Source organism: Schistocerca piceifrons, chromosome 3 (assembly GCF_021461385.2).
Source record: "Schistocerca piceifrons isolate TAMUIC-IGC-003096 chromosome 3, iqSchPice1.1, whole genome shotgun sequence".
Classification (NCBI taxonomy): Eukaryota; Metazoa; Arthropoda; class Insecta; order Orthoptera; family Acrididae; genus Schistocerca; species Schistocerca piceifrons.
Window position 1 is genome coordinate 693410244 of NC_060140.1, and position 27274 is coordinate 693437517.

At 44.3% G+C, this 27274-nt stretch overlaps 1 protein-coding gene across 1 annotated transcript in view; it reads left to right on the top strand.

Moving 5' to 3' along the window:
- The window catches only part of LOC124789683 (ATP-dependent translocase ABCB1-like), a 213597-nt gene that overhangs the window by 36691 nt on the left and 149632 nt on the right, over positions 1–27274 (top strand). Inside the window, exons 3-6 of the mRNA XM_047257118.1 lie at positions 1559–1675; positions 1813–1879; positions 5360–5662; positions 14174–14274. Of these exons, the coding sequence (XP_047113074.1) occupies positions 1559–1675; positions 1813–1879; positions 5360–5662; positions 14174–14274 (588 nt within the window). The remainder of the gene's footprint in view (positions 1–1558; positions 1676–1812; positions 1880–5359; positions 5663–14173; positions 14275–27274) is intronic.

The window sequence follows — 27274 nt, forward strand, 5'->3', positions numbered from 1 at the left end:
ATGCTGTGTAGCTGATCGGCACCTAAATCTCTCTCACGCACGTCGTCTTTGCTAGAGGTAGACGGAGCGCCATCCATCGACGCGACCTGCTGCATCTTTGGTGCAAGAAGTAACTGGGCACTCGTAGTATGGGCAAGTGAGCCGTCTACACCACTTAGATCCTCAGCAGGCGCAGCATCCATGCCGTCTGACGAGATGTCACCTTCTTGACCGGCCGTGTGTAGGAGGCAATCGTCAGAAGGAGTCCGCCGACATCGCTTGCGTCGTCGAGGCGAACGTTGCTTTCGAACGTGGACATCCGTATCCGAATGTGGGAGGCAATCCAGCGTCGTATCACCTTCCGCTAGGAAAGCCGCGGTCGGGACAATGTTCGCGTCCACGTCCATCTCGTTCTGATTGTTATGGTGCGCATCGTCGTCTGAGCGTACGTGAGGGGCAGGATTGTCGTCCCCGTCGGGGAAACGGAGTCTCCCACTGGTATCTGCGTAATTCTACGTTGTAAGCAGCTCGATCGAACATGGCCTTCCTGCCCACATCCGGAACAGGTACGCGGTTGACCGTCGTACATTATGATTGCACGACAGCCACCGATGTTCAAATAGGACGGCACATGTTTCATGAGCTCAAGTTTAATTTGGCGCACACCATTGTAGACCTTATACGTCGAGAAAGTTTGCCACTTTTCTGCAGCGTGACTGATGACATTGCCATATGGTCGGAAGGCGTCCTTGACAACATCCTCTGGGACCTCGAAGGGGAGCTCAAAAACCCTTACAGTCCTTAGTCCCATGCCTGCATGATCCACCGTCACTGCACCGATATGCCCGTCAGAATGTTTGAATCGGAGAGAGTTCGAGTATTTAGAAACCACTGTGGCGCAGACCTCTGCACTGGGCATTTTAACATAAACCACGCTCGCCGTTATAGAAAAATGTATTCCGACGACAGTCGCCGTATCTAAACGTAGATCATCGCGTATGAAGTGTTCTATTTCATAGGCTCGAGGACGCGCGTGATCTGGTTGGAAAGTAATTTTGAACGTATCGTGGCGCCATGTGTGTGCCATAGTCGCACTGAACTTGGAACAAATATAACTCGCGCCGCGAGAAGGTAAACACAAGCAAGCGCTCACGGTCGCGCACGGCGGGGCGCAGCGGACGTCCTCGCCCCACCGCAGCCGAAAGCAGACTGTCAGACGGATCTTACGTTGAATTTCAGCCAATAAAGGCACATGTACAAAGTTGGAAGACTGATATGACAAGAGCAGCTTCCTTCCGAATATCGCAATGGCCATTGCTGGCGATCTTGCTGCAGGAAGAAAATCTTTAAACACCGACGACTTTGTGGAGTATCTTAAATTCTCATTTGTTAAATAATACTAGAGAATGCTTGCAGAGAAAAGGAACTGATACTGTTTGTTTTAAGAATCATACTAATCTATGTCCTGAAATATTGATTGTCTGAAAACTGTAGTGGTATCATGCCAGGAAAGTCCTTTGTACTGCAGAAACTTATTTAAAATTTTGCAGAGACCTCATATTGTTACTCTTTTCTCCAGGATGGAGGGTCAGAAGCCTCTGTTACGTAAATCCGAAGAAGAGAAAAACAGAGCAACGGACGAAATGTTGTCGGCAGGTGACAAACCGGAAGATGGGACTCCCTCATCGACAGAAACGTAAGTCGTCGTCTGATGTATGTTACGGCAACAAAAACTTAAAAAAACACATTTCTCGTGATATCTGAACTTGCTGTTGCCACCAATGTTACACATACATCCTTTCTTATACTCCCATTGCCATTTCTTTGTTTCAGGGAGGCAACGAACTCAAAAGAGCAGCAAGTTGAAGAGGCTCTGCCACCCGTCCCTTTCTTAAAACTGGTAAGTTTCCATTTTTATGAGAGTCGTCTAGCAGCATGTTGCTGAACGATATTTCATTACCATTATGAATCTGATGATAGTTGCTATTTACGGTAGCTGGTTGTCCATTATTGTCCATTACGTCAAAGCACAAACCGGGAACATAATTCTTTGGAAAGATTTTTGGTCTTAGAAACACGAAACAGCTAAGACTGGCAAATTCCATTAGTTTTTCTTCATATTATCATTGGCATGATACTGCTCACCTGTCTCTAAAAGTGGTCTGTAGGAGTTAGACACAAGACTCGTCACGTTCACAATTAGTCATACATGTACCAAAATTTTGGTATCTTCTTCTACATATGTACTCTGCTAGCCACCATATAGTGCATGGCGGAGGGTAGCTTGCACTGCTGCTACACATCCCTTTCCCACACTCAAACGGAACGAGAGAGAAACGACAGTGTGTGTGTGTGTGTGTGTGTGTGTGTGTGTGTGTGTGTGTGTGTGTGTGTTGAATTCCTAAGGAACCAAACCGCTGAGGTCATCGGTCCCTAAACTTACACACAACTTAAACTAACCTATGCTAAGAACAACACACACACCCGTGCCCGAGGGAGGACTCAAACCTCCGCCGGGACAGGCCGCCACTCCGCACGGCGAAACGACAATCTGTAACTATATGCTTCCGCACGAACCTTGATTTACCGTGTCGTTGCTGTTCATACACGGAGTGTGTGTTTATGGCAGTAAGATCGTTTTGCCGTCTGTTTCCAATGTCCGTTTCCTAAACTTTTTCAACAGTGTTTCGCAAAAAGAACCTCTTCATCCATACAGACACACCAGTTTGAGTTCACGTAGCATTTCTGTAATACTCACGTGTTGATCAAACGTACCGGTAACAAATCTAGGAGCACGCCTATGAATTGGTTCAGTCTTCGGCTAAACCGACCTGGCATGGACCCAGAAAACTCAAGAATGTCTCGCAAAAATATTGTGTGCACAGTTTCCTTTATAGATGAGCAACACTTTCTTAAAATTCTCCCAGTAACTGACGATGACCATTCGCCTTCCCTACTACCGGGCGTACTTGCTCGTTCCATTTCATGCCATACTGCAACGTTAATGCCTGCATTCTTAACTAATGTGTACGTATTAAACAGCTCTGTCATGTTCTTCTGTCACATGTGTTATGTTGACCTATTGTACGAACAAGTATTTCGAATGCTCCATTAGAACTGTGTTACCGTCGAACATCACAGATGCAGGTAAAGGTTTGAAAATGAACGCTATGGGTCTAAACTAGTCATTACACATTCAGGTGATAAAAGCCATGACATATCAATATACACGTATACAGATGTCGGTGGTATCGCGTAGACAAGGCGTAAAAAGCAGAGCATTGGCGGAGCTGCCGTTTGTACTCAGGTGGTTCATGTAAAAAGTTTCCAACGTAATTATGGCCTCACGAAGGGAATTAAGAGACTGGACACAGAACGGTATTTGGGACGTGGGACATTCCAGTCCTGAAATCATTAGGGAATTCATTATTGTGAGATCCACAGCCGAGAATAACAAATTTGAGGTTTTACCTTCCAGCACAGACAACGCAGTGGCCGATGGCCTTCACTTAAAGACCGAGAGCAGCGGCGTTTGCGTACAGTTATGGGCACTAACAGACATGCAACACTGCTTGAAATAACCGCAGAAATCAATTAGAGATGTACGACGCACGTATCCGTTAGTCTATGATAGCAGACGACCGACGCGAGTGCCTTTTCTAACAGCACGATGTCGTCTGCAGACGTCTCCTGGGCTCGTAACACCTCCTGGAAAAACCCCGACTTCAGTTGGTAAGAGCTGACTTTAGGGTTCGAGTGTGGCGCAGATCCGACGAACCCATGGATCCAAGTTGTCAGCAAGGCACTCTGCGAGCTGGTGGTGGCTCCATAATGGTGTGGGCTGTGTTTACATGCGACGAACTGGCTCTTCTGATACACCTGCACCGACCATTGACTAAGTTTAGCTACTTGGGGCCATTTCCAGCCATTTATGCACTTCATGTTCTCATGTCATGTCACTGGGCCACAATCGTTGGCGAATGGTATGAAGAACATTCTGGACAATTCGACAGAATGATTTGGCCTTCAAATCGCCCGACGAGATTCTCATAGAACATTTATGGGACATAATCGAGGGACCAGTTAGTGCACAAAATACTGTTCCGGCTACACTTTCGCACTGCTGTAGACGCAGCGTCGCTCGGTATTGGCAGGAGATTTCCAACGACTTCTTGAGTCCATTAAGCGTCGAGTTACTGCACTACGCCGGAAGTCCGATACGATGGTAGGAAGTGTCCCATGACTTCGTCACCTCAGATACAGATGACTAGAGAAAATATGCTCATAATGTCTTGCCTCATCAGCGTAGGCCGATCTCAACTCACAGAACACACATCGCTTACGATTTAGTCTCAAGAAAAGTATGGTCACTCCAACGCCCGCAGAGTGACTGTCTCGCAAAGCACGCAAGTTGGTAACTAGGGAACGTGGTTCTGTTCTCTAGAGAAATGCTGTAAGCGAAAAAGTACACGCAGGGGTTTATTAACGTCTCTCTGCTTTCTTCGGCCAAAAGGAATAGATGTGCGTCTATTTGCTTACTGACAAGAGATACCCGGCCTCTCATGTGGTGTTGGAGAATTTGTACTTCGCCGTCGTTGTATACGATCTGCAACAATTTATCAATTCAGGCGACAGCTTCTTATGCCTCTCGCAGCGCTCTTGCAGTCGCTTTTTCCTCTTTCCTTTAGTAGTAGGTTAACGACAGGTATAGTCATTTGAATTTTGCCCCCCCCCCCCCTGCCCGCTGATCATGAATCCACACCTAGATCTATATTTCATTTACGCACTGTACATCACCATTAAGTGCATCGCAGAGTGTACTTCGTTTTGACCCTTCACTTTACTTGTGAATTGGAGGAATAGTGATTATTTATAGCCCGTTGAGCGAAAAGTTAGTAGACGGAGCTGAAGAGAAAATTCCTGGCAGATTAAAACTGTGTGCCGGACCGAGACTCGAACTCGAGACCTTTCCTTTCGGAGGCAAGAGCTCTACCAACCGAGCTACCCATGCACGACTCACGGTCCGTCCTCACAGCTTTAATTCCGCCAGTACCTCGTCTCCTACCTTCCAAACTTCGCAGAAGCTCTCCTGCATACCTTGCAGAACTAGCACTCTTGGTAGAAAGGATGTTGAGGAGACATGGCTTAGCCACAGCCTGGGGGATGTTTCCAGAATGAAAGGCAAAGGTCTCGAGTTCGAGTCTCGGTCCGGCACACAGTTTTAATCTACCAGGAAGTTTCATATCAGCGCACACTCCGTTGCCGAGTGAAAATTTCATTCTGGAACTGAAGAACATTTCAATTTTCGTTTCGAAAACCAGTTCCCAGACTTTTCTAAGGAAGTTTTCACTTGCTAAGATGACAACTTTTTGCCCTCCAGTTCCGCTTCTCGTCGACCTGGGAGCATCTGCTGCTGTTTGCCGGGCTGGTGGCGGGGCTGGGGTCGGGCGTCACCCAACCCGCCGGCCACTGGCTGCTCGGCGACCTCACCAAGGTCATGGTGGACTTCGGCACAGCCACAGTCAACGCGTCGATGGCCAACGTGACGCTGCCCGACCAGGAGGTGAACGTCTTCCTGGCAGGAATCAGACACTACGCCATATACAGCGCCGTCCTGGGCATCGCAAACTTCTCCCTCAGCTACGTCTCCACCTTCATCTTCAAACGCGTTTCAAACAGACAGGTACGTATCTAGAGAGATGTAAGGCCTTTCATCAAGAAAAGACCTTTAAATACAGTCTACGCTTTTGACACCTCATGTCTTCCAAAGTTTACATTGCTTCAATTGCTGTAACAAGACTAGAATACCCACACATTGAGTCTGCTTTTACAATCCAAGCAAGATACGCGAATTGAAATCAATTTATTTGTGAAGAATATACCGGTTTTCGAACTTACAGAGTCAGAATGAAGCGTATGGTAGATGACCAAAATCTGAGTTGAGGGAGGGGACATTTTGATTTTTTTGCACTTAGCCGTAATATTTGTGCAGACTGCACCTAGGGCGTGAAGCATTATTTTGAGAGTAGCGACCAATCCTTGTAGAGGAATATTTCGAGTGATACAAAGTCTGGAATGAACAGTGCGTGTAACGCACTATTTTCTAAAGAGCTTATCGTTCTGCGTCGACGTTACTGGCAAGACCTTTAAAAACAATACAGAACGTAGGAGAACAGTGAACTGGGTTACATGAAGTTTTTAACATATGAAGTCCCAGCATGAACACAAGAGGAATTAGTTGGTAGAGTCCCACCTGTAAGAGACAACATGGGTGTTGCAGAGAGTGTGGAAAAAGAGATATCCACCATCGTGATGCATACAATGACGTTGGTGGTCATCACTTTAAACAGTCGCTGTGAATTTAAGTTGTTGCCACAAAGTTCAGTTCTTTACCTTAGTAGTTTATCTTAATAGCAAATTAAATAATCAACTATCAGTTCATTATTGCAAATTAGCCAATTCGCTATTTTCTACTATCGTTTGAATCTGAGGTCCATTATCCTCACACACATCATACGTTTTAAAATAAATCAAGCTCTCCATTATTCTGGATGCAAAGCTTGAGTACTAATCTTTCAGTCCATAATTTACTTCCAACAACGGACAAGAGAACAGCAGCAGTTTTTCCACATTGGTACTGTGGGCAGTTTATAGGAGGAAGTTAATGTATATACTTGTTTATTACGCGATACACGTTTATTATAAGGCACAGTCGTACATGAGAAGAACTTGCTTTCTATTCTCCTTCAGTACAAAAGTTTCGAGATTGGATTAACAGAGACAAGTAAAGATGGAGGTTTAATGCTTCACGCATTCTACATTGTGTTCGTCCACTTGATTACAACGCACAAAACGTTTATACGACCATGTGAAACTGTCAGAGAAGTCCTTCATTTTGATGGTGCTCAGTTTGCTCGTCACATTGGCTTGAATGTTGGTTATGTCATCAAAGTGCAGACCCTTGATGTTAATTTCTTCATCTGGCCGTCTGTGGTAGGTGCCTATTGATAAAACCAAGTCTCGTGGCCCGTGATGATTTTTTTCAGAAACGAACTGTAGACGTACACGAGTAGTGTGCCTTGTTTGGAGTCGAGATATCCGGGCCAATTTTCCACGCACTTTTCTCCAAAACGTTCTGGAGAATTTTTCTCCAAAACGTTCTGGAGGATGTCTGCACACAGGATTTGCTCCATTGCCATTTGTGACACATCAACATCGAACGTCTGCGGCTATACTGTTTGCTCACAACCGGTTGGTCGAATGTATCTGTGTTTACAGCTGCCACCGTAGTTACTGCGCTGTCGTCGCTTGTACACCAGAAATAAAATCAGTCTCAGAACTTTTTGGACTTACGATGAATGGAAAATGCTATTGATATGCAGTTTACACAGAATTGATTAGTAGCTAGAGATTCGTATTGTTAACCAATCAACAGATACTAATAACACTTGGAAAGTGTATTTTTTGTGCAAACATACACTTTTTAAATGTGACAATGCCTATTGACATTAACAAACTAAAAGTTGGGTAAATTAGAACATTATTGGTATTTGTTTCTGGATTCTAGTTGCGAATCGTGTACGAGATATCGTATTTCGAAAAGTTCGCTCACCGACACTTGTACAATACCCGTGGTAGCACACACTAAAGAACAATACAAATGCATTCGCCAGTTTGCGGATTCTGACGATTAACGGGACAATTGTACATCACAGGTTGTGTTCAAAACGACCACCGCTTCCAGTCTCATCTGGAACGACTGCTGCACACGTACTAGTATTTTTTAGCGGCGATGTCCAAGCAGGCCGCAGTAATACGTCGTTACATATCATCGGGTGTAGTTGGCATGTCCTTGTAGACGGAGAAAAGCCTACACGCATCAGATCCGGGGAACACGCCGGCCAAGGTACAGGTCCCCTGCGTCCAATCCAACGATTTGGAAACAATTTGTGAAGACATCCTATAGTACCTCGTGCACTATGGGCTGGACACCCATCATGTTCGTGATAGTCTGCAGAAGACGTCTTATAGTATCCACGGAAGATGGTCTGTTAGGAGGCTGCGTTGCTTGGTCGCGTTCAGTGTTCCGTTTATCAAAAATGGACCTTTGAGCTCATGGCTCATTACTCCACACCACACGTTTACGCTCGATGGACGGTGACGTTGCACCTAAAGAACGTCAACAGGGATTGTCAACAGACAAAAGTGCATGTTTGAGTGGTTTACATGGCCATGACTGGTAAGTGTGGTTTCATTATTAAACAAGGTAAGTCACACGATCCCCATGTACGGAAGTTAACATGGTTCTCATAATGGTTTCCATAGGGATGGAATCTATATCGATGGAGAATGCGTAGAACACCTTTCTTAACACGTGCCACTTCCTTCCTCGTGCGATTGTGCGAAAACCAACGTGCGTATCAACTGCAAGAGCAGCAAGAGCATTAATTTCTACTTCCTTCTGTCGTCAATGGTTCTTGCTGTTGCGTTGTTAAGTGCTACATTATCGCTTTCACGTAAATGGTTGCAGAGGATGATAAATACAAGAACAAACTACATTCTTCCAACACTCTCCATACACCATGGGCATGTGGGCTTGTTTTGCATGGGTAAATCCCATGGTCCACTCACGTCCTACTGCTTGTACTGTTCACACAACTGACTAGCAAGTCGTAATACATTCAGGGGACACATAATCACACTGTAACATCATCGTATCTAGCAACTACATAGGTTAAATGGCACAAACAAGTGCCGGTGTGGCAACTTTCCAAAATACGGTATCTCGTAAACGACTCTCTCTAGAATTTGTAACAAACCCATTGACATTCTAATTTATCCTACTTTAAGTCTGTTTATGTCAATAGGCATTGTTAAAAAGTGTATGTTTGCACAAAAGTACACCTCCTAAGTGTTACCGCAATCTTTTTATTGGCTAACAATACGAGCCCCTGACTGCCAATCCGTTCTGTGAAAACCCCATAGCAGTAGCACTTTCCATTTCTATAACATTTGCAGTGCAAGTTTTAGGACCGAGCGAGGTGGCGCAGTGGTTAGACACTGGACTCGCATTCTTGAGGACGACGGTTCAATCCCGCGTCCGGCCATCCTGATTTAGGTTTTCCGTGATTTCCCTAAATCGCTCCAGGCAAATTCCGGGATGGTTCCTTTCAAAGGGCACAGCCGACTTCCTTCCCCTTCCTTCCCTAATCCGATGAGACCGATGACCTCGCTGTCTGGTCTCCTTCCCCAAAACCACCCAACCAACCCCAAGTTTTAGGTGATTCACTTTATAATATAGTGACGTTAATTAATGATTTATTAATTATTTCAGTGCACAGCCAGGACATAAAAAACTATAAAGATACCAGTTTGTGTGACGCGCAAGATATTCACCAAAAGCAGCGCCAACCACTTCGGACCGTAGCGGTCGCTCGGTTCCAGACTGAAGCGCCTAGAACCGCTCGGCCACACCGGCCGGCGTTATCCCTAGAAGTTGGTCGGTATTGTCTTGTTACATTCTGTAAAATGGAAAAACGAAAATTCGCAACCAGATTTTGAATTGCTAAATGTTTCCAAAAGCACAAGCGGACTACGACTTCAATGCATTGGTTACTAAATGCTCTTTAAAACTGAAGATATTACAGAAATGCAGAAAATTACTAATTGTGATGTAACGAAGCAGCGTCAGTTTTGACGTCGTTTCAGCGCAGCACAATTTTCAGATTCCTCTAAACAATGGCTACAGTATAAAAGCCTAACCGAACGTGTAAAACGCATCTGGAAAGGTTATTATTTAATTCATTATATGCAGTGGTACTATAAATGATTCAATCGTTTTCAGAGTACTACATGTACAAATATGACAGAAGCATCAACAGAACCGGAGAATCACTAAGTTTTCATTGTGCCTGCCATCTGTCGTTACGAGTGCAGTGCTATGACAAAATGGTGACAAAGCTAGAAAAGAGCTCCTGTGTGTTGGAGTATACGAGATGTTTATCTGCCCCAACAGTGTAACATGCATTCATAGGGAATTATGGAAAAGAACCACCACGTGTAGAAAGCATTGTGTGTCGGTATTGGCAATTTAGGGCCAATTGTCGTTTCAGTAAACAGGAAAGTACCAGTCGACCGAGTATGCAAGATGCAAATGTGGAGGCCGGGAGGGAATGTTTCGTACGCAGTCTTACAAAATCAACTGTCCGTCTAAACCACGAACTTGGAATACCGCAGCGGGTTCAGCATAAAAATCAGAAGATTATGGTTGGAACCTTCAGTTCCGCATCACAATGCAGAAAACACTTGAGGGCAAACATTTCGCCTTCGAGCTAATAGTCAGCAACCTTACATTGATCTCGAAAGGTTAATCGTCACAATGTGTGAGGTTGGGGCACTGAAAATCCACGTGAAAGTGTGGCGCATGAACTAGATTCGCCGTCGTCAATGTTTTGAGTGCAATGTCACGGACGAACTTGCATGAGCCCTTTTTCTTTTGTGAGAATACTATGAAGAGTACTTCTTACCTTCAGATGTTCCAGTTCTGGTTGTTTCCGCAGCTGACTGCTGATTCCGAGAATTTCATCTTCCAACACGACAGGGCACCCACCATCGGACCATCGATGTTCGCTGGTGTCTAAACCATGAACTTTCGCATCGCTGGATTGGGTCTAGTGGCGAAGATGATGTGGCTCTGTTCCTTTGCCGATGAAGGTACATTAAAGATCGAGTTTACGTACCCCCACTGATAGGTACACTGGAGAAGCTCAACCAACAAGGCCAGGATTGCTGTGATGACCAGCAACAGGATGTCAAAAATGTTCAAATGTGTGTGAAACCTTATGGGACTTAACTGCTAAGGTCATCAGTCCCTAAGCTTACACACTACTTAAACTAAATTATCCTAAGGACAAACACATGCACCCATGCCAGAGGGAGGACTCGAACCCCCGCCGGGACCAGCCGCACAGTCCATGACTGCAGCCCCTTAGACCGCTCGGCAACAGGATGTCACTATGACTATGTAAGGTATGGAACCAACTTGGCTACTGCATGGTCGTGTGTCGTGTGACCAGAAGGCAACTCATAGAGCATTTAGAGAGTGCAAAATCCAGATTTGGTGAGTTTATGGTAATACTCGTTCATCAGTCCCATTAGTACATGTACTATTTAGGAGAAACATAAAGCTCTGAAAATGAATAAATCATTTGTAGTAGCCCTGTAGCTGCGGAGCTGCGGCGCTCAACAGATATGAAGAAACTAATAATGTTGACTGGAAAACACTCGTCGAAATTCTGAAGATGTCGTGTATAAAATATAACGAGTGAAAGGTTATCTAATACTTGCACAGGAACCAGACTATAATTATGAGTGTCGAAGGATATGTAAAGAAGGCTGTTGTTGAGAAAGGAGCGATATTATGTCGTAGTCTAAACATCAGGTTATCCAATCTCTGAGTTGGCAATAAAGGAAACCAAGATGATACTTAGAAACGCAGTTTCAGTTCATGGAGGAGAAATAAAAATTTTAAAATGACATTGGAACTCTGCCACAGGCAGAAAAGGACTTGAAAGATCAGCTGTGTGGAAAGAATAGCCGTGAAAAGAGATTACAAGGTGAACGCCAACAAAAATGAAACAAGGATAATGGAATGTAACAGGATTAGATTAGCAAATAATGAAAGCAGTAGACGAGTTTTTGTATTTAGAGAGCAAACTAACTGACCATGGGAAAAGGGAAGAGGACATGCAGCAGCAAGAAGAGCTTTTCTGTAAGAGTATATATGAACACCTTTATCAACGCAAGTGCTTGGAAGTCTTTCCTGACAGAATTCGCCATGAGCGTTGCTCTATATAGAAGGAAAACGTAAATGATCAACAGTATGGACAAGAAGAGAATAAAAGTATTTGACAGGTGGTGTTGTAGAGCAATGCTGTAGATCAGATGAGAAGATGGGATAAGTAATGGAGGGGAGAAAAAAGGAGAAAAAAGGTTTATAGCTCAGTTCGACTAAAAGAAAGAATAAGTTGTTAGGACACAACCAGAGACATCAACGCTAGTCACTATGGTGATGATGTATATGAAGGGATGTAGAAACTATACTGAACAGCATCAAACAAGTCTTCGGAGTGAAGACAACGACAGGATGACATCCATAAGGTGAAGATTAGTGAAAATTAAACAATGCGTTGATATGGTATTGTCACCTAGCTGACGGACTACGGGCCAGTAGAGGATTTCTCTGTGGGAATAGTTATATGTGGTTGCTATAATTTCTTAAAAATTCCGTGACTGCATTTTCTGCTTCTAGGGTAGTGGCAATATTATTGGGCAATTGGTGTTTCAGCTCGTTTAGGCACTTGCAAAGAGTTTATTGCTGGATGCGGTGCCGTTCACGAGAAAAAAATAGATGGTGTTGAGTTACACTAACAATTTGGGAACCTCTGATGCCTAAGCTGTGGTGTTAGCTACTGGGGAAGTAGCAATGGTGGAAGCGCTTCTTTACAGTAGACGTTTTATGTGCTGCCCACCACACATCCAAGACGTAAACCACGTTCTTTTGGGTTATTGAAATTTCCATCACACTGGAAATCATCCAAAGGGTAACAACCTTTATTACTACTATAAACCACCCAGTGCATAAACATCACTTTCCTGCTTCGTACCGAGCGAGGTGGCGCAGTGGTTAGCAAACTGGACTCGCATTCGGGAGGACGACGGTTCAATCCCGTCTCCGGCCATCCTTATTTAGGTTTTCTGTGATTTCCCTAAATCGCTTCAGGCAAATGCTGGGACGGTTCCTTTGAAAGGGCACGGCCGATTTCATTCCCCATCCTTCCCTCACCCGAGCTTGCGCTCCGTCTCTAATGACCTCGTTGTCGACGGAAAGTTAAACACTAATCCCCTCCTCCTCCTCCTCCTGCTTCGTACTTGCTACTTGCCACAAAAGCATTACCTCCCTGGAACCTGCAACACTAGAGTTTCGCACCGAGCGAGATGGTGACATGGCTGAGGCACTGGATTCTGGTTCGGGAGGATCGGCGTTCAGAACACCGTCTGACCGTCCAGATTTTGACATTAGTGACTCTTCACGTTCAGGAAGGCATTCGGGGTTTAATGAAGATCATTGAAAAGCATTAGTCCACAATGATTCAAGTCAGTGTATTCGACAACTGGAAATGTGATGAACTCTGATCATTCCACCATCATTCGACATTTTCAAGCAATGGGGAAGGTTGAATAATCGGATGTATCGTACTGTACGCCCTGAGCTAAAATAGCCGGCTGGGGTGGCCGAGCAGTTCTAGGCGCTACAGTCTGGAACCGCGCGACCGCTACGGTCGCAGGTTCGAATCCTGCCTCGGGCATGGTTGTGTGTGATGTCCTTAGGTTAGTTAGGTTTAAGTAGTTCTAAGTTCTAGAGGACTGATGACCTCAGAAGTTGAGTCCCATAGTGCTCAGAGCCATTTGAGCTAAAATAACAAAAATCAGCGGGTGGCCAAGTCTCTGCTTGCTCGTCATCAATTGGCTGGTTAACGACACCGACCATTTTTATTTTGTATCGTTACTGGTGGTCAGAAATGGTGTCTTTACGCCAAACTAAGAAATGTCTGAACCAAAACAAAGCAGCAACTCCTCATACAAAGACCTGTGCGCATTCACAAAGATAATTTTATTCACATAGAGGAACAGCGGCGGTGGGGCGTGTTAAGAATCCGTCCCCGAGGTATAACCATGATTGTTGAAATTTATTGTCAACAACTGAGACGTCTTTCAGACGCAATCCAAGGAGAAGGATCAGGAAGACAGCGTGAAATGATGCTACCCCACGATAACGCCCTCCAGTATTCTGATAGACTGACAAGAAACACTATGTATGAGTTGGGTTCGGAAGTTATTCCACACCCACCTTATACACCTTATCCTGCACCTCAGATTTTCACTTTTCGCGCTCTCTGTCGCACAACCTTCAAGGAACTTCCTTTTTGGATGAAAATGCGCTTCGAACATGGCTCGACGAGTCAAAACAATGTGATTTCTACAGTCGTGGAATCGAAAAGTCATCTCATTGTTGTAATTAATGAAGCAGTATATATTATTGATGACTAAATGTTATGTGTGTTTCTTGTGTTTAATAAGCTTATAGAAAAACGTTAAGAACTTACGCAGCAACCTAATACTTGTGCGCCCGCAGATGTACCGCATCCGCGACCTGTACCTCGAGTCGGTGCTGCGGCAGGACATCAGCTGGCACGACACGCAGCGTACTGGCGACCTCGCCAGTAGAATTTCTGGGTGAGTACAGCCTCATAATTCGATATCTTTCGCCTTACTTTTTTTAATGCTCCTTGTCCGTTAGTTTTCCATCACCTGAGTGTGTGGATTAAAAACCCTGTCCTGCATCGTTAGCAATATGATGTCACTGTTCCCCTGGACACTTTCTGTTTAGTCCCTGCACAACTGTTAACGACTATTATGCAGGCTATATTCCAAGTTTGCTGAAGTATTAAATGGTCTATCAACTCGAACTTCCTGCCATTCTCGTAACTGAAATATTCGTGGCTGCAGTGAGAGACATTTCATCACTTATGTATTTTAGAGCACAAGAGTGAAGATCAAATCCATTGTGCTAGGCCATATTTACAGTTTGTTCTTCGTTAGTCATTTAATTTGTCGTATCGTTAATATCCATGTATACAGGGTGAAAATTGTTGAAATATATATAAAAAAACGTAAATTAGTGACAAACTCTGGCGTGCACACACTTTATTTAACATGTAAAGGTCACTACATGTATTCGGATTTAGGTTATGACATGCACGATATGCCTGCCATCATTGACGATGATGTGGCGCAGACGAATAGCGAAATTCTGCATGACCCGTTGAAGTATCCAAACATCGATACTGTCGATAACCTCCTGTTTTCAGCTCATAGATGGTTTTGGGGTTATTTCCGTACAGTTTGTCTTTAATATAGCCCCACAAAAAGGAGTCGAATGTGTTCAGATTCGGAGAGTATGGCTGCCAATCGATGCCCATGCCAGTGGCCTCTGGGTACCTCAGAGCCAGAATACGGTCGCCAAAATGCTTCTCCAGGACATCAAACACTCTCCTGCTTCGATAGGGTCGAGCTGTGTCTTGCATGAACCACATCTCCTCGAAATCATGGTGAATTTGGATAATGGGGGAATCTTCACGTACCGCTGAGTAGTCCCAGTGCCATCAAGGAATATCGCTCCGATTATATTGTGACTGGACATTGCACACCACGCAGTCACCCTTTGGGATTCTCAGTCTCCCATACGCGCATACTAATTCCCATCATTCCCCGCGGCCAACCATGCAGTTTGAACGTCATAAAGCAAACCATTCAGACATTATGATTTTAATTCATATAGTTCAATGATTGTCGCCCTGTAGGTGTACAACGATTTTCGCGAATAAAAAGTTGAAGACAAAGCATATTGCCAGAGTAGGCCAAGAGCGGAGGAAGCAGGAGTTCTTGCAACTAATGGAATAATGAAAAGAAACAAAGATGTGTTTTGTGTTTTCTTTGTAGATATAACAAGTCTCAGTACACGCAGACGGAAAAAAACGTTACATCAAGAAATAATGTAGAGTAACGAAATTTCGGAAATACATTTGTCTAAGTAACATACTTAAGGACTGACATTGCAAGGTCAAAGGCTAATGTAAGCGCAAGATAAGCCATTGGAAATGTGAAATGCTGCTACGTTAATAACCAGTGTAACAGCCAGAATGTTGAATGCTAGCATGCAACGTGCATGCATTATGTTTCACAGATGATAGATATCAGGTTGTGGGACGGATTTCCATGCCCGTTGCATTTGGATGGTCAATACAGGGTCGGTTAATGATGTATGTGGATGACGCTGGAGTTGTTGTCCGATAATTTCCCATATGTGCTCGGTTAGACACAGATCTGATGATCAAGCAGGCCAAAGCAACATGTCGTCACTCTGCAGAGCATGTTGGGTATAACGGGGGTATCTGAGTGAGCGTTATACTGTTGTGAAACAACCCCTGTATTGCTGTTCATGAATGGCAGCACAACAGGTCGAATCGCCTGAAGGATGTACGAATTTCCAATCGAGGTCCGTGGGAAGACAGGGAATGCTCCCACTGTCATACGAAATCGCACCACAGACATAACTCCAGCTGTAGGTCCAGTGTGTGTAGCACGCAGACGGGTTGGTTGCAGACCCTCACAAGGTTTCTTCTACATCTACAGAGATACTCCGCAAGACACCGTATGGTGCGTGGCGGAGGGTACCCCGTACCAATACTACTCATTTTGTTTCCTGCTCCTCTCGCAAATAGAGCGAGGGAAAGACGACTGTCTGTATGCTTCCATATGAGAATCAATTTCTTGGTGGTCCTTACGCGCAATATATGTTGGCAGCAGTAGAATCGTTTGGCAGTCAGCTTCAAATGCCGAGCCGGCCGGCGTGGCCGAGCGGTTAAAGGCGCTACAGTCTGGAACCGCACGACCGCTACGGTCGCAGGTTCGAATCCTGCCTCGGGCATGGATGTGTGTGATGTCCTTAGGTTAGGTAGGTTTAAGTAGTTCTAAGTTCTAGGGGACTTATGACCACAGCAGTTGAGTCCCATAGTGCTCAGAGCCATTTGAACCATTTTTTTTCAAATGCCGTTTCTCTAATTTTTCTCAATAGTTTTACTCGGAATGAAGGTCCTCTTCCCTCCAGGGATTCCCATTCGAGTTCCTGAAGCATATCCGTCACGCTTACGTGTTGTTCGAACCTACCGGTAACAAATCTAGCAGCCTGCATCTGAACTGCTTCGATGTCTTCCTTCAAACCGACCTGCGACTGATCCCAAACTATCGGTACTTAAGAATAGGTCGCTCCGGCGTCCTATGTGTGGTCTGCTTCACAAGTGAACTACCCTTTCCGAAAATTCTCCCAATAAACCGAATCGACCATTCGCCTGCTCTACAACAGTTCTCACGTCCTCGTTCTGTTTCATATCGCTTTGCAACGTTACGTCCAGATATTTGAAGACTTGACCGTGTCAAGCAGGACACTAATAATACTGTATCTAAACATTATGGGTTGTTTCTTCCTACTCATCTTCATTAAGTTTAATTTTTCGACATTTAGAGAAATTTTGTCTTACAAGGAAATGTCCCCAGCGGTGCGATCGACTTGTTGAAACTATCTATACAGTGATGTACGTAGCTTAAGATCCCAGATATCACACACTACAGCCATTCACCCTGGTGATCCCTCGTTTGCGAGTAGCTGACCAAAAAAATTCAGAATTTTGTGTGTTACGCGATACTGTTAAAAATGTTGGCTTATGTAGTACTATTGCTGGCTGTAATTGATAGAATGACAGATTGGCTTGCAGGAGGTTGTGGGATCCAATCTCATCAGGTGCAGTAAGGTTCTATTTTTTCTTTTTTAATCTTTATCGAAATGACTTTGATCTCCTTTTTATTCAATTAATTGATTTAAAAGTAATATTTTAATTCAATTTCTTTGTCACATAATTTTAATTACGATATCATAATATCAACTTCTGCACTTAATCTCATTTTTCTTCCTATCATTCTTTATCCTTTTGTTTTTTAACTCATAGTTCTGAATTTTCACATAATTGAATATTATACAAGGTTAATATAATTAAATTGATATCCACAAAAATTCCGATAAGAAAAAGAATGATACAGAGGAAAATTGAAACCAAATAAAACGTTCATACGGTGATGGAAATTATGTGAATACGGAACAGAAATAAAAAATTACATTCGAACCAATTAACTGAATAAAAATAATGATATAGATAATTTCGATAAAGAATTAAACATAAAAAAATCTTTGTGCACCTAACGAGATTTAAACTCCCAACCACCTGTATGCAAAGTTGTTAACCTATCCGTCGCACTATTGAGTATCACACAAAATCCTGAATTTTTCGTTCTTTGGTTACTCGCAAAGAAGGACCCATCGGGTTGAATACCTGCAGTGTTTGATACCTGGTATCTTAACCTACATTACCGCATAGAAAGTGTCAAAAAGTCGATCGCTCCGCTGGGGACCTCTCCTTGTAAATCGTCTTGTACCTTCCTACAATCACTCAACTTCGATACTTTACTGTACACCATAGTATCATCAGCAAATAACCGTAGATTGATTCCCACCCTGTCCGCCAAATTATTTATGTATACAGAGAGCAACAGCAGTCCTGTCACACTTCCACGAGACACTACTGACGATATCCTTGTCTCTGACGGACAGCCGCCGTCGAGGGCAACATACTGGGTTCTGTTACGTACGAGGTCTTCGAGCCACTCATATGTCTATGAACTTATATATATCTTCGTCCATTAGTTAAAACCGGCAATAGGGCACCGTGACAAACGCTTTCCGGAAATATAGAAATATGCACTGTGTCTGCTGCTCTTCATCCAGAGTTCGCAGTACATCATATGAGAAAAGGACAAGCTGCTTTCTAAAACCATGCTGATTCGTGGGTGTAAGTTTCTCACAGTCTCAAGAAATTTTAACATATTCGAACCGAAGAATTGTTCAAGGATTTTGCAGCAAACCGAAGTTAGGGATATTGGTCTGTAATGTTACGAGTCCGTCCTTTTACCCTTCTTATAGACTGGAGTCACCTGCGCTTTTTCCCAGTCACTTGGATCTTTGTACTGAGCGAGAGATTCACCATAAATGCAGGCTAGGCAGGGGTCCAATGCTGTAAAATATTCGTAAAACCTAATTTGGATTCCATACGGAAACGGTAATTTATTTGCTTTCAAATTTTTCAGTTGTTTCTCTACGCCAGGGATGCTCATTAATAAGTGGTCCATACGGGAGTCTGTCCGATGGTCAAATGACGGTATGTGTACACGATTCTCCTGTGTGAACGATTTCTTTGAACCAACTCATGGCCAATACAGGCACCGCGGCAGAAAGAAGAACAACATATAGCTAAAAATCGCGAAGATAATTAAAGGTGGAGTAGACAATTTGAGTTGAACTATATAAGATTCCGCAGAAGGAATGGTCAGTAATCATGGATATGACAGGAAGTCTCATTCGAAGCAAAAAACGTTTAGTAAACATGGGATCTGAAATGCGTGCTGTAAGAACTATGAGCACCTCTTCATGTTAGATACTGTTAAACAAATGTCTTCTAATGCGAGCTCTTTCCATTCCATATTTTGAAAATGGTGGTATGGACCGATACAAGAAGAAAGTCCGGTAAATATGGACTCTAAAGCGCATATCTCAAGAGCTATGAGCACTGGTATGTCTTCGCTATTGTGAAGCACATCTCTTCAATTGAACAAGTGCTCATAGCTTATAAGATGTGCCTTTTTTAGCCCTTGTTTACTAGACGGTTTTTTCTTGTATTGGTCTCTACTGCCTCCTGCAAAATATGGAAAGCGAAGAGCCTGCTGTAGAAGAGATTTGTTCCTAGGTACAGACGATGAAGAACGCTCACAGTTCCTCAGGTATTCATTTTAGAACCCGTGTTTACTACGTGGATTGTTTTGCTTCGAAGGATCGTTCCTGCCACATCCTTAAATACTGACCATTGCCGAGACGCTCTGTATAGCTCAGATATAAAGAGTGACAACAAAAAATTAATTCAAAAAGACATCATACTACGCATCCAACGAAAATTCGTGGAAAATGACAAAGCGTTGGATCAACAACCTGCATTGTGCTATGTAGCTCAAGTAGGCAGAGCGATACTAACACATCAAATACTAGAAGAAACAACGCCATTTTCGCAAATATCACCCAAATGTTTATGAGAAACAAAATGTAAGGATGACTGCAGATGATTTCAATCACACTAATGTCAGCTGTGCCCTTAGTTTCATGCCTAACCTCACATTCGGCAATCGTGCCACATTCGGAATAAAAACAACCAGCTGTTTGTGAGAGCGAATATTTTGAATACCTCTGCTACTTGTCTCATTCACAGCAATTTAAACTGTGCTTTTAGGTTCAGATGATTCAAATGGCTCTGAGCACTATGGGACTTAACATCTGAGGTCATCAGTCCCCTAGAATTTAGAACTACTTAAACATAAGCAACCTAAGGACATCACACACATCCACGCCCGAGGCAGGATTCGAACCTGCGACCATAGCGGTCGCGCGGTTCCAGACTGAAGCTCCTAGAACCGCTCGGCCATCCTGGCCGGCGTGCTTTTAGGTTCCTGCCAAACCACGCCCTCGGAAATTGCTAGGCATTCGGAGTAAATAGCACATTAAATTACTCCAGTTTGACAACCACAGATAACATTTAATAACAGGCCGCTTACATCGTTCGCATAAGAAACTCATGTCCTCGCACACAACGTCAGAACTCGAAGCCAAGAATTGGAATCGCACACTAAAATTGACTCTAGAATGCTCGCACCTCGATACTACACGGCAACGTCGGGGGCTTAATGACAAGTCATTACGGGTGGATTTTTTTCAATTTGTACACGAATCCAGGTATTATAATGTTTGAGAAGTGCATGAGAATGCTGTAGCCGGTTTGTGTGAACAGGTATAACATTTTGCTGCTAGTAACAAACGGTGCTTCATACATGGCTAAAGCAGTTAAGGGTCTTCAGGTTCTCTACCCCAGTAGGGGGTGCGTCATTTGCTTTGCACATGTGTTACACAGAGTTGCAAAACAGGTGCGATCAGATTACTCTGATCTGGATAAATTAATTTCCTGTGGCAAGAAAATCGATGTGGAAGCTCATCAACGAGTACAGAAATTCAGGGAAAAAAGCACCTTCACTGCCCCTCCCCCTTCAGCATTTCTTACATGATGGGATTTTTAGCGTAATGCTTCTTAGTGTTGCTGTATCAACTACAACAAAGTAAGGAAAATCTTTTGTGAACTTGACGGCGATGAATCGAGTGATATAAAAGCTGTCAAAGAAGTCCTTATAGATACCTTGACTAGAAACTCAGCACACATCAACGTCAACTTTTTCTTGTGTTTAAACGAACATGTGTAACTGTTCAATATTTATGTTACATATTCACTAAACATCCAAGAACACGTGCCATAGCTAACATTATTTCTTTTTTCAATATGTTTCCAGTTACAGTAACGTTTGTCCGAAATGATCGCAATTGTACCACATTACCCTAGTTATCCTACTGTCTGTTACTCAAAAATAAATAGTATTTATAGCAAAATTTAAATTTTCAATGTTTAATTCAGTTTTTATTAAAAGTTGTTGATCTGTAACGTGAAACAGAGGAATGTTGCAGTGAAAATAAAGGAAAACGATACAGTTTTATCATATAGCGCTGCAAAAGGGTAAAATAAAAAAGAACACAAAGAAATGTTTCAAACATCGCTTCCAGTACTTCGTCGAACATATATTAAACATATTTCTGTTATTGAGAAACAAATTCTGCATTTATCCTTAATAAAAGCAAACTCTTGCTTTTGATCATAATGAAGAACGCTATATAAAGTACAAATAACAACAACAATAATGCAGATTTCTTATGTTTGTACATGTAAACTGTAGCATATTCTATTACATAAAAGCGCAAGACTTACGCGATCAACTACCTTTTATTACCTATAAAATGCAGTTTATATCCTCTAAAGATACGCAGTGGACTAACAATGATTGATGTGTGGTGCTAATTATGTGCAAAACAAACAAACGCACAAAGCAAAAACAAAGAGAACTCGTCGGTCCCAGTTCCTCTCTTACACATTGCTTGCTTACCTCCCTGCCAGTGCTGCCAAGACTACCGGTAATCCTACCTTCTATTACGTCATTTATGTAGTGTACCGTAGTTTTGGTAGAGCGCTCATGTACGTAGAACGCATCGTATCGCTGTACACTTTCATCTTCAGCTTGCCCAGTTATGTAAACAAAAGACAAGCTTTTCCTGATGCACGACGCTAACGTTGTGGATGGCTCGGCAGAGTGCTTGTTGATTTCGCCGACGTACTACCACAATTTGCACTGAGGTGACAGAAGTCAGGAAATAGCAATGTGCAAATATACAGATGGCGTTAGTATCTTGTGCACAAGTTACACTCCTGGAAATGGAAAAATGAACACATTGACACCGGTGTGTCAGACCCACCATACTTGCTCCGGACACTGCGAGAGGGCTGTACAAGCAATGATCACACGCACGGCACAGCGGACACACCAGGAACCGCGGTGTTGGCCGTCGAATGGCGCTAGCTGCGCAGCATTTGTGCACCGCCGCCGTCAGTGTCAGCCAGTTTGCCGTGGCATACGGAGCTCCATCGCAGTCTTTAACACTGGTAGCATGCCGCGACAGCGTGGACGTGAACCGTATGTGCAGTTGACGGACTTTGAGCGAGGGCGTATAGTGGGCACGCGGGAGGCCGGGTGGACGTACCGCCGAATTGCTCAACACGTGGGGCGTGAGGTCTCCACAGTACATCGATGTTGTCGCCAGTGGTCGGCGGAAGGTGCACGTGCCCGTCGACCTGGGACCGGACCGCAGCGACGCACGGATGCACGCCAAGACCGTAGGATTCTACGCAGTGCCGTAGGGGACCGCACCGCCACTTCCCAGCAAATTAGGGACACTGTTGCTCCTGGGGTATCGGCGAGGACCATTCGCAACCGTCTCCATGAAGCTGGGCTACGGTCCCGCACACCGTTAGGCCGTCTTCCGCTCACGCCCCAACATCGTGCAGCCCGCCTCCAGTGGTGTCGCGACAGGCGTGAATGGAGGGACGAATGGAGACGTGTCGTCTTCAGCGATGAGAGTCGCTTCTGCCTTGGTGCCAATGATGGTCGTATGCGTGTTTGGCGCCGTGCAGGTGAGCGCCACAATCAGGACTGCATACGACCGAGGCACACAGGGCCAACACTCGGCATCATGGTGTGGGGAGCGATCTCCTACACTGGCCGTACACCACTGGTGATCGTCGAGGGGACACTGAATAGTGCACGGTACATCCAAACCGTCATCGAACCCATCGTTCTACCATTCCTAGACCGGCAAGGGAACTTGCTGTTCCAACAGGACAATGCACGTCCGCATGTATCCCGTGCCACCCAACGTGCTCTAGAAGGTGTAAGTCAACTACCCTGGCCAGCAAGATCTCCGGATCTGTCCCCCATTGAGCATGTTTGGGACTGGATGAAGCGTCGTCTCACGCGGTCTGCACGTCCAGCACGAACGCTGGTCCAACTGAGGCGCCAGGTGGAAATGGCATGGCAAGCCGTTTCACAGGACTACATCCAGCATCTCTACGATCGTCTCCATGGGAGAATAGCAGCCTGCATTGCTGCGAAAGGTGAATATACACTGTACTAGTGCCGACATTGTGCATGCTCTGTTGCCTGTGTCTATGTGCCTGTGGTTCTGTCAGTGTGATCATGTGATGAATCTGACCCCAGGAATGTGTCAATAAAGTTTCCCCTTCCTGGAACAATGAATTCACGGTGTTCTTATTTCAATTTCCAGGAGTGTATAAAAAGGCAGAGCATTGGTGGAGCTGTCATTTCGGCTCAGGTGTTTCATGTGAAAAAGTGCTCGACATGATTATGGCCGCACGACGGAAATTAACAGATTTTCAACGTGGAATGGTAGTTGGAGCTAGACGCATGGAACATTCCACTTCGGATATCGTTAAGGAATTCAATATTCCGAGATCCACAGTGTTAAGAGTGTGTCGAGAACGCCATATTTCAGGCATTACCTCTCACAACAGACAACGCAGTGGCCGACGGCCTTCACTTAACGACCGAGAGCAGCGGCGTTTGCGTTGAGTTGTCAGTGCCAACAGACAAGCGGCACTGCCTGAAATAACCTCACAAATCAAGGTAGGATGTACGTCGAACAAATCCGTTAGCACATTGTTGCGAAATGTGTCGTTAATGGGCACTCGCAGCAGTGCCTTTGCTAAAAGCACGACATCGCTTGCAGCGCCTCTGCTGGGCTCGTGATAATAAGGGTTGGAGCGTGGATGACTGGATACCGTTACCTGGACAGATGAGTTCCGCTTTCAGATGGTAAGAGCTGACGGCAGGATTAGAATGTGGCGCAAACTTCACGAAGCCATGGACCCAAGTGGTCAACATGACACTGTGCAAGCTGTGATGGTTCCATAATGCTGCAGGCTGTGTTTATGTGAAGTGGACTGGGTCCTCTGGTCCAACTGAACCGATCATTGACTGGAAATTGTTATTTTCGGCTACCTGGAGACTATTTAATGTCACTCTTGGATTTCATGATCCCAAAGAAGGATGAAATGTTTGTGGATGACAATGCACCATGTCACGAGGCCACAATAGTTCATGAATGGTTTCAAGAACATTCTGGGCAATTAGAGTGAATGGTTTGACCACTCACATCGCATGGCACGAATCCCATAGAACATGTATGAGACATAATCGAGAGATCAGTTCGTCCACAAAATCCTCCATCGGCAGCACTTCCGCAATTATGGACGGCTAAAGACGCAGCACGGATCAATATTTCTGCAGGGGACTTCCATCGAGTTGTTGAGTCCGTGCCACCTCGAGTTGCTGCACTATGCCGGGGAAAAGGATGTCCGACACGATGGTAGGGGGTATCCCACGACTTTTGTTATCTCAGTGTACAGCGTTTTTCCTCATACTAGCATCGTTTCCGTGGTTACTGTTTGCTGAGCTGTCGCCATACGCAAGGCCAGCGCTGACTGGTCATGTTCAAAAAAATTGCTCTGAGCACTATGGGACTTAACATCTCAGGTCATTAATCCCCTAGGACTTAGAACTACTTAAACCTAACTAACCTAGGGACATCACACACATCCATGACCGAGGCAGGATTCGAACCTGCGACCGTAGCAGTCACTCGGTTCCGGACTTAAGCGCCCAGAACCGCTCGGTCATAACAGCCGGCTGGTCATGTTCACTTCATTGTCACACTCACCAACTTTTCGGCTCTGTATATGCGCCTTATTGGCGGTAGGCAGATTCAAGGAATCCAGTGATACCACATTAATAGCACGCACTGGCTGTTGTGGTTTATCTAGCCGTCGATGCCCGCAGCTGAACTGTATGACTCAAGCCTGCATGTTCCCCTTGCCGTCATCAATACAGAAGGTGTTCGACTATTGCGCAGAGCAACAAGTTTTCCAGATCTCGTGCCTACTGAAAACATCTGCTCTGTGGAGTGAAGTAGCCGTATCTGTCATCCAAAGTGACTTTGTTCCAAAGCTCAGCATTATTAGATCCAGTGTTGCTGCCAGTGGACCAGCTCGATGTGTTAAGTATTGTGCTTTACATGCACAAACATAAAAGATCTAATTATTACTGCTGTCACGTTACTGAGTACAGCGTTCTTGGAAATTGGAAATTTGTGCTGAGTTCTATGGGACTGCTGAGGTCATCGGTCCCTAGGCTTACACACTACTTAATCTAGCTTAAACTAACTTACGCTAAGGACCACACACACAAACCCATGCCCAATGGAGAACTCGAAGCTCCGACGCGGGGAGCCGCGCGAACCGTGGCAAGGTGCCCTTAGACCGCACGGCTAGCCCGCGCGGCACGTTCTTCATCATGATCAAAGCCAAGAGTTTCATGTTATTATTGATAAAGCTATCTATGAATAACAGAAATATGTTTATACAAGCTGCACTAAGTACTGAAACAGTGTTTAATATATTTTTGTTTTACGGTTTTTTTTATAATTTCACCTTTTTTGAGTAAATTACCTTTTCTAGCGCCGTATGACAAATCTGCATTCTTTAAAATTTTTACCAGAACATCCGCCGGCTTTGGTGGCCGAGAGGTTCTAGGCGCTTCAGTCTGGAACCACGCGATCGCTACGGTCGCAGGTTCGAATCCTGCTTCGGGCATGGATGTGTGTGACGTCCTTAGGTTAGTTAGGTTTAAGTAGTTCTGAGTTCTAAGGGACTGATGACCTCAGCAGTTAAGTCCCATAGTGCTCAGAGCCATTTGAACCAGAACATCCATCTGTTTCACATTATAAATCAGCAATTTTCGAATGATACCTGAATTAAATATTAAAGATTTCCATTTTATTATAAATACTGTTTATTTTTATGTAACAGGCAGGAGGACAACTATGTCCAACAAAAATGTTGTGTATGCTACGCAGCCCTTTATCTATCTCACTCGGTATTTAGAAGGTTCACCCATTCTGGTTTCTAGGGGAATCTATAACCAGCCGGCCGGGGTGGCCGAGCGGTTCTAGGCGCTTCAGTCCGGAACCGCGCGACCGCTACGGTCGCAGGTTCGAATCCTGCCTCGGGCATGGATGTGTGTGATGTCCTTAGGTTAGTTAGGTTTAAGTAGTTCTAAGTTCTAGGGTACTGATGACCTCAGATGTTAAGTCCCATAGTGCTCAGAGCCATTTTTGAATCTATAACCAAATAAAGTGATTGAAATTAGGTAACATATGATAGGTATCCAACATAGCTAATGTACTGACAATGCGGCTACGATCTTAACTGACCATAGTTACTAGCAAAACTACTGTTCGCTACGCTTAGTTGTGATAGTGTATGGGGCACACAGTAGTTTCACAACTCTGTTCGTTACTGAATAAAAAAGGTGCACTAGAAAGAAGCATTACCAATTGTATCAGTGACTCATTAGTTCGTTGAGTAGAAGACACTGCAAAAACTAAGTATATTTTATGTTTCATCATTTTAAAAATGGAAGTGTTCAAAGAAGATTCGTTTTCAATCAAAAGTTTAGTGAGGTACTAATGCTGGTGACATTGGCTATTATCTGGTTGCGTTAGAAAGATTGGGAACCACCGCTTTCACCGCTTTATAAGGATGAGAAGTAAAATTTCTTTGTTATCCTTCCTGGTACTGCAGATTTAACGGCCAGCAGTGCATTCACTAAACCGATACAGTTAGCGTACAAGAGCAACAGTCAGGTTAAGAAATGTTACTGTCGAGTCAGTGCTGTCAGCCTGTGATGCAAGAAAAAGAGCCCTACTTGCTGAGTAGCCCGTGTGCGATCAGTTGTCTGAGACCTTGTAATTAAATTTGACACGAGATATTCTAGTCTTATCTTTATCTACGATAAGGGTGAAGGTTGAGGAAATGAATTAAAACTTGTGACACAGCCGGGACTCGAACCCGGGTCTCCTTCAATTATTCAAAATAACAGTCACAATCGCATTATATATTTTGCCGCCAACCGGTTTCACTCCCCACCATTTGGTCGCTCACTGAAGTCGTCACCCTGCCTGTGCATAGTTACCAACCGTGCACAGGCAGGGTGACGACTTCAGTGAGCGACCAAA